The 18,065-nt window shown below is 40.4% G+C and overlaps 1 protein-coding gene across 2 annotated transcripts in view; it reads left to right on the plus strand.

Annotated features, from left to right (window-relative positions):
* Positions 1–543: 543 nt before the first annotated feature.
* Positions 544–18,065, plus strand: part of dusp8a (dual specificity phosphatase 8a) — a 68,118-nt gene continuing 50,596 nt past the window's right edge. The window contains exons 1-2 of one of the 2 annotated variants that reach the window (XM_041795226.1): positions 544–905; positions 10,479–10,887. In XM_041795226.1, coding sequence (XP_041651160.1) covers positions 10,651–10,887 — 237 coding nt within the window. In that variant the 5' untranslated portion in view covers positions 544–905; positions 10,479–10,650. Of the gene's footprint in view, positions 906–1,057; positions 1,167–10,478; positions 10,888–18,065 lie in introns of those variants that run through there. The other variant, XM_041795227.1, reaches the window with a different exon arrangement.

Raw genomic sequence — 18,065 nt, forward strand, 5'->3', positions numbered from 1 at the left:
CAGTAAGTGTCTGAAATTTTCTGCACATCTAGACAACACTCAGTTGGGGCATATAAGGAAAAGTGATTAAATCTATCAAGAATAGAACAATTTCATATACTAAGTATTATTATACTTGTATTCTTAAGGTCAGCTACTCATCTCTCTCAAGAAAATTCACGTGTAGAGTTTTTTTTTTTTTTTTTTTTTTTGCGCAAAATAACAGGTTGGGATAAAAGAATTGAACAAAAGTGCGTTACACTTAAAACTGTACTTCACATTTGCGTTTTCACCTATTGCCCTTTATTTGACTGTTTCTTCATACACGCATCCCTTGTGCCAGTTAGTGGCTACGGAAGCCCCGTGACTGCACCATTCATAAACCGTGGACTGTTTAGTGTGGAGTCATAAACGCGTCTCCTTTAAAAAGCCGGACTGGCCCTTTAATCCAGGATCAGACCGCCGACGTCATCCATCCCCTGAGCCGGCTGCGCTGATTGGCTGATGGTGACGTCAACCTCATATTTCTTCTCTTTTTTTCTCCTCTCGCTGCTGAACCATGACCTCATCGCTTTAGTTCAAGACAGTGCTAAAGTGCACCTTCCGTAACTAACCCCCCTCCCCTCCCCACATACACTTACACACTATCTGTTTTAGCTTTAACATAGCCTAGCAAAGTTAATCTGTCCCCTCACTAGCCAGCAACGTATCTGGGCCAGATAAACGGCTGAAGGAGCGGGTTTACAGCCTATCACCGCGCTTTCATGTCTCGTTTGTTCCTGGCGCAGTCACCCTCTGTCAGCTGTCCTGTCCCCCGACTCACAGGCAGGTAAACACCGGCCAGCCCCATGAAGACTCCGCCGCTGTCCCCTCACACATGGAGGACAAACAGCTGAAAATCACACAGGAGCCGCGTGGAGCGAGAGGTGAGTATTGTGTGCCTGAATGAAAAACAAATATCATGTTAACAAGTGCGTCGCTACCCACAGAGCTAGCTTACGTTAGCAGCGGTTGCTCGCTATCTGCGCTCGTGCCCCCCCGCTGCTGCAGCGAGTCTGTCAGCGCGCGCTCCCCCCTTCTCTTGATGTGCGCGTCCGCATTATAATGGAAATTAAACCCGTCGCTTTTGAAGTTATCGATTTTGTCATTTCGACAAACATCTAATCTTTGTCCTCCGACTGTTAAAGGTAGGTAACACGCGTTTCTATCTGTGTTTTCTGTTTATTTCACGGGCTGCAGCATTTGATCATCAGTCTGGGCGATCAATGGAGTGGTTCAATTTCGCATGCGAACATATCCACGCGTCATAACAACACGGAGAAGATTTCCCACTCAAACATTCAGCGGTGAATCTTTTTATTCAACGAAATTAAATGCTAATTATGCAACCATTTTTAAATGCAATGGCCGCGCTCTGCATTGTGTTCTCCTTATTTCTGATGTAGGTCGGTTTATTATAGCCTAGTGCGACAGCGCACTCTCCATCATTGTTATTAACGTTATCAAACGTGCTCGCTTCTTTGTGCCACTCTGTCTTCTATTTTTTTAAATCCATCTTGAACTATTACCCTTTACTTTAATTTATATTCTACTTATAGGCCACGCTGTGTATTTCATTTCTGGTATCCTCGCTATTCTTTGCCTCAGTATCCATGTCATGATTATTGTTGTGGTAGAGACCGGGGTAGCCCCACTTTGTTATTCGACCCCGCAATTTGCAGCAGCCAAGAGGGAGGATATTGATTTAAGGGCACCAGAAGGCTTGATACTTGGTAATTTTGTTTACAGTATGATGATGCTTGGTCTGCACCAGGGCCAACCAGATATCGATTTTTCCAAATTCACCTTCACTATAACGGCATGCTATCTCTGGAGGCTTTTTGACTTTGCTGACCTTGTATCTGATGAAAACATCTGGCCTGTATTTACATCCAGATGTTGCTCTAGCAATCTCATGTTAGAGACCACCACATGTACGTTTTCAGTAAACTTAGGATGATTTCCTGGGTGGGAAATACTGAAACTTGATGTTATTTAATCATTCTGTCCTAAGCAGTGAGAGGTTATGGTGTCCTGCATGTTTTTTTTTTTCTTGGATAATGGTTAAATTTTAAGAAAAACTCTGAAACTAATTATTGATCTGTTTATTTCCAAAACATCATGTGGGCCTATTTTTAACTGTTGACCATCATCTCATAGAAAAAAAGCCATGTATACTTGATTTATATGCATTTATCAGGATTGGCTGCATTTCTTAAATGTTAATAAACAAATTATATTTTGTTACTGGGCCCTAAATCTGAAAAAGGACAATTCCATTTTGTTGAAATATCAGAAGTTCAATAAAGAAATTGATAAACTTTATTTTAGTATTTGCTGACATTTTATGGTTCAAGGAAAATCTCAATCCTATTCAATCAAGTTGCTAAATAAAAAGTAATGGAAAAATTTCTGAAGCTTCCTTTATTTTTAAGACATGTGAAGTAACAATTTTATGAAATAGGTTCTTTGCAGATGATGTCACGCAGCAACAGCAAACACTCCTGGGGGGCAAGAATGTTTTTTCCATAAAGAAACATTACCAAAAACAGCATGTTTTAAGCTTTTTAGTACTATGACAATCATTCAAAGTGCAAAAATAAAAACATTCTTAATTTTTAAGCTACTATTTACCTGAAAGCAGCAAAACATTTAGGCAGAAAAACCTTAAAAACTCAAGGAGATACAGTAGAGGGCAGGAATTAAAAACAACCCTCCATTTAATGCCTGTAGGAGCGGTGTTACACAGCACTCATGTATGGTCTGTTTCTACAAAGTGGTCCAGTGGGGTTCGGTACAGTTTTGCCAGTTAAGCACAATTAACTCTGATCTTACCTGTGTTAACTCAGCTGAGGTTCCTCTCATAAACCTCCTGCCTCGCTCGTTGTGACGGAAAATCTTCCTATTTAAGAGATCCAGATCACCAAATGGTTCAGCTCAGTAAAACTGCTTGTTTGGCTCCCAAACAGCTCTTCATTTAGTCACAGTTTGGCTTTTTATATGTGGATTAAATTACGGCAAAGGATGGAAGAAAGGAAATTGGTACTCGAAGGGAGCTTGGTGCCACGGCTAATGTAAAAGCCGTTTTGTACTCAGGCTTGTTCGTAAACGGCACATCAGCACTCGGTTGCTCTCCCCACAAGGTTTATAGTATATCCTCGTTTCAATTTAAAGCATGTTTGCCTTCATCTGGCTAAATGGCACTAGAAATTCTGCAGGACTTAGTATTTGTGATATTTATCACCTCCACACCAAGTGAATCATTTCAACTGTAGTAAAAATCACTTTTCTGTTAAGTGTAGGGCTTATATTAGATGTATTTAGAAATGTTCTTATGATACTTGCAGCAGAGAGATCCATTTAGAACTGTTAAGCACTAACTTTTCTCCATTCCTTTTTATTCCTAATGGCTGTCCTCCACTTCCTGACAGCCAACGGAAAGTGGGGATCATGTGATTGTATACAACCTATAAGCTGCATGTCACTAAAACACATTGGCGGTAGGGCAGAAATATCCTGATCAGATTGTTAATTCAGTCACTTATGAGGCAGTATTTTGAAACCAAATCAGTATTTCCAAACAATGAATAAGTGACTCAAATCCTGCACAAGCCCAGTGTTGATGTTGACCTGACTCCCTTGCTATGATGGCATTTATGACACAAACTCTCCTAAGAGTCAGCATGTAAACTCACACGAGTGCAAACTTTAAGTGCACGAGGAGACGCCTGTGGCGAAAGGCTGTGAGACGCTCTGGTGATGTCATTGTTTGTGGTCTAAACAAACAAGTCATGCCTGTCTTTGTATGAAGCGAAGAGCAGCTTTACAGTATCTCAGTGCTGTTGAGTCTCTGGCCACAGGTGACGTTATGCATGGAGTTAATGAATAACCTGGATGGTATTACATCAGCGCTGGTTGCCCTCCAGTTGCTCTCTTTGTTTGTCTCTCTCCCTGATGTCTGATATGACATTTTAGAGCTGACCCGTCATGCCTAGCACATGCTTTTGTTTGAATTTTGTCTGCATGGATTATTCATAAAAGATAAAGTTACTTCCTCAAGAGAGGGAAAAAGTTTTTATCTTTTTTTTATCAGCTGTAAAGAGAGTGACAGTAAAGCCCGTCAATGATTTGCGTGGCTGTGTTCTGCTTTTTAAGCAATGGGGGAAAATCTGGGGTTTCTCTTTCTGCTTTAGTTAAAAGCAACGTTTTTAACATGCATTCCTCTAAATCTGTATTCAAAAGTCATATTGATTATCGGGTCAGTTGTGGTTGGTTCATTATTCTTAATATAACAAGATTCAACAAAAGTCATGAAGAAGATAGGCTTCAAGTTTATTTTTATTCTCATACAGGATTAATCATCCAGTTATTTCTACGTTAAAAAGATTCAGAGATAAGCCTATTAGATGCCTATAAATAACTTCGTGAAAAAAGAAGCTCATCTCTCTTTCCCATAGTCCAAAATGACCATATCAAAGTACTCCCATCTGCTCAACACCCAACAAGTCTCCACGATTCAAAATTAATAACAAGAAGCCAGACCAGAAAGTCTTTCACATTTTTGTTTGAAAAGTAACCAGGATGATTAATCAGTATTAGGGATGCACATTATTATTGGCATGATTTTAAGACACTAGCTTAAATAGTGAATCATCAGTATTGGCAGATATAATTTCTGCCATTATTTCCAACCAACGTGTCAGCTGTAAATATCAAACATATTTACAAATAAGTTTGTGAAATTTTAGGCAGGACCAACAGACCTGCCATCTTTTCTTTGTGATCCTCATTAAGTTTATGTCTGAAATGGATACTTACAAATTAGGGCTGAACAATTTTGGAAAATAATCTAATTGAGATTTTTTTTCTCCAATATTGCAATTGCGATTTGGTATGTGATTATTCCTTAACTTTCCTTTATTCCTAAACAAGGGCTGAACAGTTCTTTAAAGTGTCTAATTCTGATGATTTTGACTAGTGTTGCAAATTGGATATGAATTGCTGCATTGAAGGGTTTTTGTTTCTTATATTTAATTTTTAAAAAAGTACAAAAAAGAAGAAGGTAGGATTTTTTTTGTAGACTATTCTAAAAAAAATAATGGCACCTGAATGACATCTCTGCTGCAAAAAAGTTTAAAACTGGTATTTTGACATAAAGTTCAGGTTAAAAAAATATTGCACCTTTTGCGATTTAAAAATTGCAGCAGGCCATATTACGATTTAATCTAATTTTCAATTAATTGCCCAGCCCCATTACAAATCATGATTAATATTGATGTATCAGCATATCCGAATATCTGCAAAAATCCAATATCATGCATCCCTTGTCAGTACTTTAACCCTTTGTTTACCTACCTTGGGAAGAACAAGAGAAAGAGCTGGGGCACCAGTCATATGTACACCTTTCCCTCAATGTTTTATCAATGAAAGAATTAATACAATTAATATTGATGAATTTATGAATGAGCAAGTAAATGACCTGCATCAGATGATACAGTCAGGGCAGACTAAGCATGGCATACGTGATACAGGTGGTCTTCACATTTAAGAGGTGTGCTACCTCAATCTCAAGTTTAGTTTTGTGTAGGCGATTTTAAATTACCAGTATCAGCTAGCTTACTTCTCTGTTCTTCTTGGCCTCAATAATCACGCAGGGACAGTCACAGTGAGTGAACTGTCAGTGAGAGAACAGAGCGTTCAGTCTATCCACTTACTTCTGATTCAGTTTTGATTTATAAAATGATGCATTCCTCCTTCACTGATATTGTAGCTGTTGTTTGGTTATCAAGCCAAAGCATGTTTGCATTTAATGTACATGTCCAGTATGAGACAGACGGACAGAGCACAAAGGAGTTGAACAATAGAGCCCCACACTGCATAAACTATGTGTATTTTTAGAGCAAAGAAATATTTTGGTAGCAGTTTTATTTTGTTTATTTTCTATCTTTTAAATCCAATGTTGTAGATGTTATCATTAAACTGTGTTTGACAGATAGATTTCTTAATTTACATTAACTTTATTAACATTAGGACTCAGTCGAATTCCAAAAGATCAGATATGTATCTGATTTAGTATAAAAGTGGCCTGACTCAGATACAAATGTGACTTGTGCTGTTTACACTGTCAGAAAAGATATATTTGGGTCACTTTTACCTGCAGTGGTAACGTAGCCTTAGATACAAGAAGTGGGGCTTCAAGGAAAAAAGGCTGGGATTGACTGCTGCAACCATGTTAGGTTGAAGCTTCTTCTAAACAAAAAGTCATTACAGCTGTAATAAGAGCACTAGTTTTGTATGATTTTAAAGTGCAGGCTAGAAATGAAAGTTTGAGTGTTATTTTTGGTTCATACATGTTTAAGCTCAGTCTAAATGCTTAAGCTGTCACTGATGTTGAAATTCTGGGTTCGAGCACTTTGGAGACACTTAGGTGAATTAAGGTATTCAAATCCTCCAACAAGATTGAAGAAGATCCTTATGGACCAGTTGATCCAGTTCTTCTTCCTCCAGCCCTTAGTGAAGGTGTAACTGCATTACTGGAACTTAGAGTAGGTGCTCAACCTTGTTCGCCAACATCCTTCGACTGCCTTCATAAATGATGTGGTTCAAGGGGTGTTGTTCAGCCAGCTTAGAATTGATGTAGTATTCTGTTGAACTAAATGTGTCAGATCAGATCAAACTGGACAGACCAAATGACCAGGAGAAAAATCAAAACAGCTTTTAAATCTAATGAATTGTCATTTGAAAGAAAATAATCTATGCTGAAATGACATAACTAAAATCTAAAGTATCTATTTAACAAGTATGCACAGTGAAGCATTGTCAGTTTAAGTTCCCTCCACTCTCATATCCTGATCCAGCGTCATATCCAGTAGCATCCCATCAGCATCATCCTCCCAGTGCCCCCTGCTCACCCTAGCCGGGCTGTTTCCATGGCAACAACAGAATCTGCTCCAGGCCTGTACACACTGCCTCTGTCTCCTCACTTTCTCTCCTCTCCGTTTGTTTTGCTCTGTTCAGCCACAGCCTCCCAGCACGCTCCTGGCTGCTGCCTATTTTAGTCCAAGGAGCTTGTTTGTTTTTTGCTCCCCATTGTTCCTGGCTGGATGCAAGATGGAGGAAGAAGGATAGCTTTGCATAAGGAGTCAGGGCTGAGATGCTGAGTAAGCAGGCAGAGTTTGAGCCCCTCTCTGTACCACACACTATCCTTATATCTCTCTCATTTACTGGTATTTCCCCCTTTTCTATTCCTTTGCTTACATTCATGTCTTCTATTCCTTCCTCTCTACATTTTCCCTTTTGTCCACACAAACAGGATCCACTGAGAGTGATGTTACCGTAGGATGAATGCCTAGTGGCGTAGAAAGATGCAGAGCAGCCTGTGTCCCCCTCTCACACGTGTAAACCTGCACAGTCCTCCCCTCCCCATCCCTATTCACTGCACAAGAGCAAGAAAGAGTGATAGAGGACGAAGGAGGGATTCAGAGAGAAAAAGTGAGAGAGAGAGAGGCTGGGCGGGTGGGAGAGCGGTCGCCATTAGACGTTAGCGTCAGATATTGTGCTCAGCAGCAAGGAAACAGGAAAAGAGAGAGTAAGATTCACACCCCTGGAAGCTGTGTTGTTAGGTGTGCGGCTAAAGGGCTCAGCACCAAATAAGGTATGCTATAACAGGTGATGGGGCAGGTTGTTATGTGTTTATTTGGGGGGGGGGTGCTGTTTATGGGAGGGGGATGCTGGTATTGCAGCTACGCAGAGTATTTCTGCAGAATGGCTGCAGGGGTGCACTTCACGGAAAGGTGGGGAAATGTCACGATGTCATGAAACGTATTCATTGTTGTGTCGCTGCTGGTCACTTTGCTTTCTTCAAAAATCCACACTCGTCAGAATGACAAAGAGGCTGATCTGATTAACTGTATGGAGATTTATTTGTCAGGTTTCCTTAATTGAAGCATTGTATTTCAGCAAAGTGTTGTGTGCGCTACCTTCAGTTTGCATTATACATTTTATTTGAGCAGAATTTGTCCCGTGTGTCTCATCCACTGATACAGCAGCAGGTTGTGTTTACAGTACAGGCAGGTGCTACTGTCTATATGTAGATGATGCTCTATGTTCCTCTGCTGCTGCTCTTGCATCAGGCAGGTTGCCAGGCAGCAACAGCATGTGTACATCTATGCTAAGGCTCGGCCAGCAGGCTATAGGACATAGAGAGAAGCTGATGGTAGATGGAGATTTGTGTGTCTGATAAGAAATGATGCATGCTTTTATATTCCTATGCATTTATCAGATTTTGTGACATAAATTGGTTACATCATTGTAGGTTGTAAGTGAAATTTTTTGCAGCCTCTCCCTTCTTTTCATGCAGTTTTATGTCTTTTCATCTCCCCTTCCTAACCTTTCTCCCTTACCTTGAGCTGGATAAGTTGTTAGGCTGGAGAGATCCTCATTCGTTACCTTTTCCCTCCCTTCTCTCTTCACAGCATTGATGTCAGAGAGCAGAGGTGAAAAACTGCAGAGCAGAGCCGCCTTGACATCCCTTAGGACACTACTAATCATAAGACACAGTTTTTCTCCATGTTTCTTTTCACAGTCTGTTTTATTGCCTCTTTATTTGGCCTGAATGTTGTTTTTTCCTGTTTCCTGTTTTCATCATATATATATATATACATATATATTCTTTCTTTTTTTTTCTTAAAGTGGGCGTAAATGTTGCTGGAGGTAATGGTTTGAAGTTTGGAAGTTTTCTAATTAATAAAAAATAGAAACATGAGAAAGTAAGCCATAATTATGAGATAGAAATTTGAAATTATGGGATAAAATCCGAGTACAAGTGCTTACTTTTGGGTTCTCACTGATACAGAGTACAAAAATGAATATTTAATGATACCATAACTGTAAAAAGTTGGTTTTACTTCCATCAGATGTTCTTCATCCCTCCCCTTGGCAATTTATCAGTGCATATTTTTCATTCTCCTCTTCTTCTTTCATTCCCATTCATGTTACAGTATCACAAACCTGCAGACATGGCTCCAACTTTGATTATACAGCTTTGACACTCTTATATAACAAGAGGCTAATATCATGCTTTAAAATGATACAGAGTATCTGCGATGTTTCATGAGTAGGAGTCAAGCGCTGATACCGGTATCAGTATCTGTGCATCCAAACTGTTTATCTCATCATTTCAACTTTTCATCCCATAATTATATCAATCTCAAAATAATAATCTCATAATTTTGACTTTATCTCATAGTTTCAAATTTAGATGTACATTTTTTTCTCATTGCCTGACTTTGATCTTTTTTCTTAGTGTCAGAGAAAGGCTTCTATATGATGTGTGAAGTTAAGCACTTGTTATCTGTTTCTACACTCCTGTCAGTCCTACTCTCCCTTTTCAACCAAGCTTTAAACCTCCATTTAGGCTTTGGGGTAAATGAGAGGAGGTCCATTTATTTTTCATGAGACCATGTGCCTGTAGATGAATAAAACAACACGACTGCATTCAAATTCTGACCTTCTCACTTGTCGTGTGACACCTGGATGACCAAAGAGCTGGTCCCGATCCTACACAGTATTTCTATTCATACTGTAAGTTCTAAAAAATGGATCTATGGTTGATTCTAACAGTCTGATAAAGCTTTCCTCACTGTTAAATGACTGTGTGTGTTTCAGGTTTAAATGTTGAGGCTCTGTGCTGGTGAACGTGAGCATGGAGGAGATCACAGTGATTAGGTGTGATAGATAGGAGGAGGCAGTTCATCAGCTTTATGGATGTCTCTCTGTAAAACACACACATAGACAGGATGTCACATGGGCTGTTTGCCTGTGTCCAGACCTACTCTCTGAATTCCCCTGGCTTAATTTATCTCACGCCCTCAGTTTCCTGTTTCATGAGCTACCCCACAAGAGACCCTCGATCAACAACAACCAACCTTATCACACACTTAACACAGACACGCACACACATTTTATTGTGTTGCATGTCTGGTTGAAGTCTCTGGCTTTGTATTTGGATGTGTGACATTTCTTCAGATCTCAGAAGTGATAAATCCCGATGGATCATCCAGTTGGCTTTTAAGCCTTTAAATAACTTTTATATTCATGTTTAGCATTGTGTCTATTTTTAACTTTTAAGGTGCTCAAAGCCGGCCAATAAAAGATGATACAGAAGTGTAAAAATACACTGTGCACCTGACTGTTGTTTGGAAAATATTGGGAAATGATCCTTCGTTGTTGCTCTGCAGCAGTGGGGATTAAGTGATTCTATTTTATTTGTATTGATTTATTTGCACTGGTTTGACTGGACTAAAGCTTGAGACAAAAGATGATCCTCATCTTATCAGCAGTGTCTCAAAATAAGAGGTAGTTCTGAATATCACTGAAATTAAGATAAACCAGTGAAATCTTTGTATCCATTTTTTATTCTAAAACTATTTTCCTTTCTCTCTCTTTGTCTCTTTTCTCAGGCACCATGAATCTCTTAGCCCTTGCTCCAGTGGTAGCCCTCCTCCACTGACCTCACCTCCTCCTCTTCCTCCCCATCTCTTCCCCCCACTTTACCTCTTACAGCTTCCCCTCTTCCCCCACACTCCCTTCCTCACTACCTCACGTCTTTGACCACTCCGCCCCTCCTACATCATGGCAGGTGAGAAAGGGCCAACCAAGCGGAGCGCCATGGACATCAAACGCCTGGCGAGCCTCATCCAAAGAGGGACAGGCCGTTTGTTGGTGATCGACAGCAGGACGTTTTCTGAGTACAACGCATCGCATGTGCAAGGCGCCATCAACGTCTGCTGTTCCAAGCTGGTGAAGAGGCGACTGCAGCAGGACAAGGTGTCGGTCACTGAGCTGCTGCAACCTAACGGCAAGGTGAAGGTGAGTAAGCTCAGCAAATATGATGACTGAGGCTTTTTAAGTGGTGGGATGTGATAGCAGTGATTAGAGCCTTTGCTTTTAGTGCCAGACTGGATTCAAGGTGTTGAAAGTGGCATGCTTCTACCTGATTGAAAGAGGGGAAAATAGATACCTTTGTTTTCAATGATCTCTGATTTAGAACTGCAAATAACTTTTTTGGCATATTACTAAACTAAACAAAGTGGTTTCTGGTGAAGGCCTTACCTTATACCAGCTGTGCAGGGCAGTGGTTCCCAGGGTGTCACAAGATGCCTTCAAAAAACAAACACTGGAAATTTCATCAAAATCCGTCCATAACTTTTTGAGTTATGTTGCTAACAAAAAACTAACAAACAAACAAACTAACAAACTAACAAACCTTGCCGATCACATAACCTCCTTGGTGGAGGTAATGAAACCAAAGTCATTAGTCTGATATCTGTTTGTAATTGGATTTAGTATGCACTCTGGGCAATAATCTGTGCATGGAGAATACTTGCATTTTGCTTCCAGCCTCTCTAACCAAAACTAACGATAGAAAATGCTGCAGTGTATTTTAGGCTGTTGTGTTCTTTTTTGATGTTGTTAGGCCAGTGTTGGGAAAGGCCTATTAGCAAGTAAGCACAGCTGTGCACATCTCCAAAGACAGTAGAAGTCCCCAGTCTCTGAGCTGTTATTTTGGAGGGCATAGGTATAAGTGTTTGGGAAAACCTGGTAGTAAGTAGTAACTGCCCAAAATGTTCTAAAACTGTTGTTTAAAGGTTCAGCTTGATTATGTGAGCAGTCATTGTTTTTATTGTGATGCTTCATACAAACAAAGTACAGTTCAAAATCTGATAGTTTGATTTTAAAGTTATACTTGAACACACAATATGTATGCTGTCAGGGGGTCTCAACTAAAACAATAACACAATATGATGAGTAACAGCCAGAGCTGCCCAGCTTCATTCATCTGGCTGTTTAAATCTAGTTTTGAATTGATGCCTCTTTTCAGTAATACCTCATACAGTGAATCTGCTAAAAAGGAAACAGTCGTTTTGTTTTCATTCCTAAATTTCTCATAATGAGGGAGAAATACACTTAAAAGAGCACTTCTGCATTTGTCCTTTAAGCGGTCCCAGAATGCACATGTGCTCTGTGATCCGAGGATGCACAAATGCTCTGGTGTCGCCTCCAGTGTGAATGTGGAAATGCACTTTTGAGTGTCTCTCATTATGAGAAATTATTAATGAAAACAAAACAACAAGTTTCTGTTTAGTAAAAACTCTTTGAGGTGCCTTCTTATTGCAGAGCAGAGAAGGAGGCCACAGACATGGACGGCACTGAGTAGTGCTGGTCTTAACTCCCTTGCAACTGATGGCAGCCTCTTATAGACAAGACATAAGTTGTTATAATTGGAAAAAAATCAGAATTTGTCTTTGAAAACTTTCAGAAATATTTGAGAAAACCCAAGACCCCAGTAAAAGAATATACAGAACATAGGAATAGGGATGGGCATCGAAACCTGGGTCCATAAATACCCAAAATCAGCAACGTTTTAGCTTATCAATACTGCTATCGAGTCTCACAGGCTCTGTAACGACATTTTAAGGTGTAACTGTTGTAAAAACATACATCAGTTCTTTCAAGGGGAACATAAACTAAAAGCACATCAGTACTGTGCATCACCAGAATGTACCTTCAACTGTCGGCTTGAGGAAAAAAAGACGCTGCTTGTGAGACGCATGCAATCATATCCGCCTGCCCTGGGAGTAACATGCTCTCATATTCCTCTCTTTAGCTGCTTCAGGACAGTTTTCTTCTTCAGCTGCTCAGATAAATGCTGAAAAGTGCTCCAAAACTTTGTAGCAATTCCTGTTTGTTAAAAGTATTAATCCAGTGTAGAAATCCGTGGTGGAACTGGCAGAATTGGAGTTAATTAGCGAACTTAAGCTGAAAGACGGAAAATATGATGCATTCAGGTAACCTCAGTAAATTAGACGACTGTATACTATCTGTTATGATGTGTTCAAATGTCTCGTTTTTGATGAGAAACCTTAATAAATACAGTTGTAAATATGAAGAATGTGTTTATATTTGAGGGATATAAAATAGATGTTATAGACTGAATCTAAGGGTGCACTGATCAATCGGCCAAAATCGGAATCGGCACCGATTTCCTTCCTACTTAGATAAGATTGGTGGATAAAATCAGTTTCATATGTACCTCTACCTACTAAAATGTGAAAAATGAAAGACTAAAGGAACTGATATAATTTAGTAGTTTGGACAGCAATGCTCTAAACTTTTCATTTATATTTGAGAGAACTACCTCACGGGTATTGTTCAATGTTTTTCAATAAAATAAGGTTGGAACATTGAAGGTATATGCTGTCAGTTATATTAAAAAAAAAAAAAAAAAAAAAAAGTATCGGCCAAAATCGGAATCGGCAGGACAGGCTTTTTAAAAATCGGTGATCGGCCAGAAAATTGCAATAGGTGCACCCCTAACTGAATCATATTTTTTTAACCCAAGCTCTACTCAGCTAAGACCACTTTGAGTGTAAATATTTGTCTCCATTTTGTTTTCCACCAAACTATAGAAAAGTATTGATAGTGGTATCGATAAGGACTTGGATCAATAAGGAGTATTGATAAGGGTATCAATATCAATAAAAATTAACGATCCCTATCCCTACATAGGAATGGCCACTTTTTAAATTGATATAGATAATTTCTGTGCAAAAATTTTATGTATTGTAATTTTAGACATTTACTAGATTTTCCAGTTAGATGCACCATGCGGATCAAAACTAAGTCAGTTTTCTTGCAAATAGCTGATGCTGGGCTAAAACCCGGTATCTCCATTGGTAGTGATTTTAAATTTCTCATTTACATCTGCCAGTGGGTTTTAACAACATTTCAAGCAATAAAGTGTCTAAAAGATGCTAACTATGAATATGCAGTGTTAAAATCAATTGAAAATGCAGCCTGTTTTTTTCCTTCATTCCCTAAGAAGGTTGATTTTGGAGCTAGGAGGTTTTGGCCTGATGCCAGCGAAATGCTGGGTCGTGACTTGTGGTGCATTTACTCAAAGGTGCAGTTGGTCAAGTCAACATCTTCAGACTTGTTTCAGTATATCTATGATACTAAAACTGAACATTAATTCAGCAGTGACTTCTCTGGGCAAATATCTTGTTGATGAGTTCTTTGTTTAAACAGGCACATGACGTGTGCTGTTCTACCACTTTACGATCAAGCTTTAACACTCAGGGTGTGCTCTTGTATTTAGCAGTAAACTAATGATCATTGCATGCAACTGGAAGGGTGGACAAATCATATTCTCACATCTAGACAGCAGGTGAATCAAGTTTGAGCATAAACGTCTCAAATAATTAGCTTCTAGATTCAGAATTTCTTGTTCTTCCTGCTGAAGAGCCCTTGAATAAAACCTTTGCTACCTAACATCTCCATGGGTGCTCTTCCAAATGCTTGACTTTTGCACCACTCTGAATCCAGATTACCCTCTTTAGTGCAAGTCCAAGCCTCTGCACATCATGGGTGCTATATTTGGCAGGCGAGCTGTGGTACTGTATGTTTGTTGCTTATCAGTGGCCCTGAAATTGGACCCTCGCATTTTCCATGACTTCTCCCGCGAATATGACAGCCTTTTTTCCATGGCTCGTCCACCCGTGGCACGCTGAGTCCTGTATTTTTAGTCGCTGTGTGAAACTGAAGGAACTTTGAGAGGGGAAACCTAAGCATAGGAGGAGGGGGAGGTTGTGTGTTTTATGTGTGGGAGTTGTTTTGCACCCTCATGTACTGTAGTGTTTGTATATACACCATCTAACAGTGACACATTAACAGAGCAGGGGAGATGATGGATGAAATTCCTCTTCCTGGTTGTGCTCTTTCTTATAATGTTATTTTTAGGTTTCAGTTTGGCTTTTGAACACGGTACGCCCAAAGCACAAAAATGCTGATTCACAGAGGTCGATGACACATAACAGGTGATTGGAATTTTTCTCATAGGTGTGACACATGGCAGTGAATGGTAGTCCATAAAGTATGGTTGTTTTGTTTTTTTTTCTTTTACTTCCTTGTTATTGGAAGCATGCAATGCAAGTTTGACCAGTGACACAGCTCAGTCTCTCCAACTTCTACACGTGCACTGCTAAAGCTCATTTCTGAGCAACTGTTTTTGTCAATTTTGTGGTCAAAAATAGATCAATATACATTATCTAAATAACATTAAGCCGGTCTAGATAAATATTTTATTTTCAGATTTTCAAAACAGTAAAAATAAAGCCTGTTTTGCTTGAAACTTATAAAAATATTTTTCTACTGGTGCAAATTTTACTTGTTGAGTATATGGAAATGGGATGTGCAAACTAATTCAAATAAAGAGAGGTCTCATTTCATTACACTGAGGTAAAATAATCACTGCTTTAGTAGATGTTTCTACTTACTTTAAGCAACAGAAGCCTTAATTTATTATTCGATAACTTGAAATAAGATTTGTATTCCGACTTGTCAGATTAATTTGGCTTATATTGGGTGTTTAAGCAGTTGTTTAAGTTTAAGCAGCATGAATATGATTTATAACCTGGGCCATTGCATGCCCCGTATAGATACTGCATAAGACCTGGACTTAGAGGCAGCATACGGACTCTAAATTTCCATTTTAAACAGCTACAGAACTGCGATTACCAAAACACACCCCTGCACACCAAATTAGAGATAATTACACATTATTGCTTTGGATTATTGCTTTATGGTTCCTGTTGGATCATTACGGTTAAAACTTGTAGGTGGCTGACACTTTCCTTATGGTCAGATGGTAAATGAAGGAGAACTGTGCATTATTGTGTCTTGCTTTAGTTAAATGACCTTCAGTTTAGCTAATAGCGTCTGTATAATTGCTTCATTGGCCGACACTGTTGTGCTTCTGCTTTTTCTCACCCACTCTCTGTTATACCAATTAGTTTTAGTTCAGCTTTATTGCAGAGGCTTCTGGCCGTCAAACCCACATGCTTTTCTTCTCACTCAAAATTAACCGCTATTATCGCAGCAGAGATCTTGTATAACACCTCTTGTCTTTGTGCATTTTACCATTCTGAAGGCCACACAGGAGATCCTGCTTCTCATGACTCATCCTGACCAAAAGATCCTCAGATGATGATTTTATTTTTGGCAGTGATGATGATGCATGACCTACTATTGCAGTGTCTGGATTTAGACCAAGGAAAAAAATTAAAAGACTTAAATAAAACCTGGAGAGGCTGAAAGAGCTGAAGTCTGAGAGGTTCGGGTTCTTATAAAGACCTTGAGTTTCATTATTTCAGTCAGTGCATCCAGTCTGTGTGTGTTTCAAAGCTAGGACTATTGGATCCATCTCTGTGTGGGGTCCTGAGGTTGGCAGGTCTCACACTGTGGCCCCCTATAGAGCCGCATTTCCGCCGTATTCCTCTCACTGTCTATCTCATGATAGCTCTCTCTGTCTGTGTCTCCCAGAACCACCACCTGCAGCTTCCCACCATGCATCCACTCCTTCCTCATTATTCCTCTCTTCCTCTCCTCTTCCTCTCTCTATCTGGTGTTGCTCCATGCCTGGTTTGTTATTATCCATTCCCCACCCCCAGTAAAGAGGATAAGGCTTGCGATTAATGCTAGGCTGGATAGAGCTGGAACTAGCCGTGTGAGAGAGGAGGGCCTGACAGACCCAGACTTCTTTGTTATTGGCTAAGCATGACATCACCTCTTTTGTGCGGCCACTGGCAGGCCGCGGGCTGGGCACGTGCAGACAGGCTGTGTGGTGTTAAAGCCGGCTCCCAACTAACCCCCCCCCCCCCCCCAATGCACACACCCTCTCTACCCCCCACATGCCTCTGAGCATCGCCAGGAGTTGCCTCAGCCAGCCAAGACAGCAAAGGACACCATTGTGGCTCTTTGTTGGGGAAGTGAATGCAGGAAGCGGGAGAGCAGCGCTGAGGGTATTCATGGATGGGCTGCCTCCTCCGCCTCCTCCCTGGCTGCCTCCCGCCTCATATCCCATTGAGCACTAATAGCCTGCATCCCCCAAGGCGCTGCACTTACCCTCTTTCATAGATGCTCCCAACTCTTCAGTTAACCAAGCTGAATGAACATCCATGACCAACGCAGAAGCAATCAAAATGGTGTCCTCTTTCTTCTCTCTTTCACATCCCATCCCTTCATATCCTCTTTGTTAATGCTCTCTACATTAATGTGGGTCAGATGGAGCTGGATACAGTAGGTTAGATGGTGGTGGACCTCTGCTGGGAGAGGGATGGCACAGGCTTAGTTGGGAACAGGGCTTCCTCGTGCCTTCTCTGACAGGCTGGAGGGCAGGCGGCTGGTTTCTTGGCTTAAGCCCGGCTAATCCCTGTTGCTGTGGCCGGGACAGCCGGCCGGGTGGGCCTGACAGATGGACCAGAGGTTTTCACTACCAGAGCCAGCCTGGGGAAGCACCAGCGCTGCTGTATGGAGGCCAGGGCTCTGATGAATGAAATCCTGCAGCCTAGATACTGACATCAGTCTAACAAGCTGTCAGAGGAAGTTACATATTCATAATCTAAAGCTTGAGTTTTTAGGTTTAATGTTATCTCTTAGGGAAGAGGACAGAAAAAGAGAGAAAATTTGACTCCTGAAATCAGCATGAAAATAAGTGGGTCTAGTTTTCTTGCTTTTTCTTTCTTATCTAGTGTTTTTGTAACAAAAAAAACAACAACAAAACTAAACAATATCTCTGCTATCCAAATTTGATAATGATGACTTTGATGGTTGTGGTTTTTCTAGTTTTGGTATAATAAATTACATGCAGGACTGAAAACAGCATTTAGCTATGGTTTGTTTTTACAGTCGGGGCCTTTCTGTGTGGAGTGTGCAATCTTCTCCCTGTGCATGCATGAGTTCTCTCGGGGTTCTGCGGCTTTCTCCCACCAACAAAGACATGCTCAGTAGGTGAACTGGTGACTCTAAATTGCCCGTTGGTGTGAATTTGAGAGTGCCTGGTTGTTTGTCTCTGCATGTCAGCCCTGTGATTGACTTGTGACAATTCAAGGGTCTGCCCTGCCTCGCACCAAATGACAGCTGGGATAGGCTCCAGTCCCCTGCAACCCCAAATGAGATAAGCAGTAGGCTATAGATAATGAGTGGAAATA

This window comes from Cheilinus undulatus, linkage group 9 (assembly GCF_018320785.1).
Source record: "Cheilinus undulatus linkage group 9, ASM1832078v1, whole genome shotgun sequence".
NCBI lineage: Eukaryota > Metazoa > Chordata > Actinopteri > Labriformes > Labridae > Cheilinus > Cheilinus undulatus.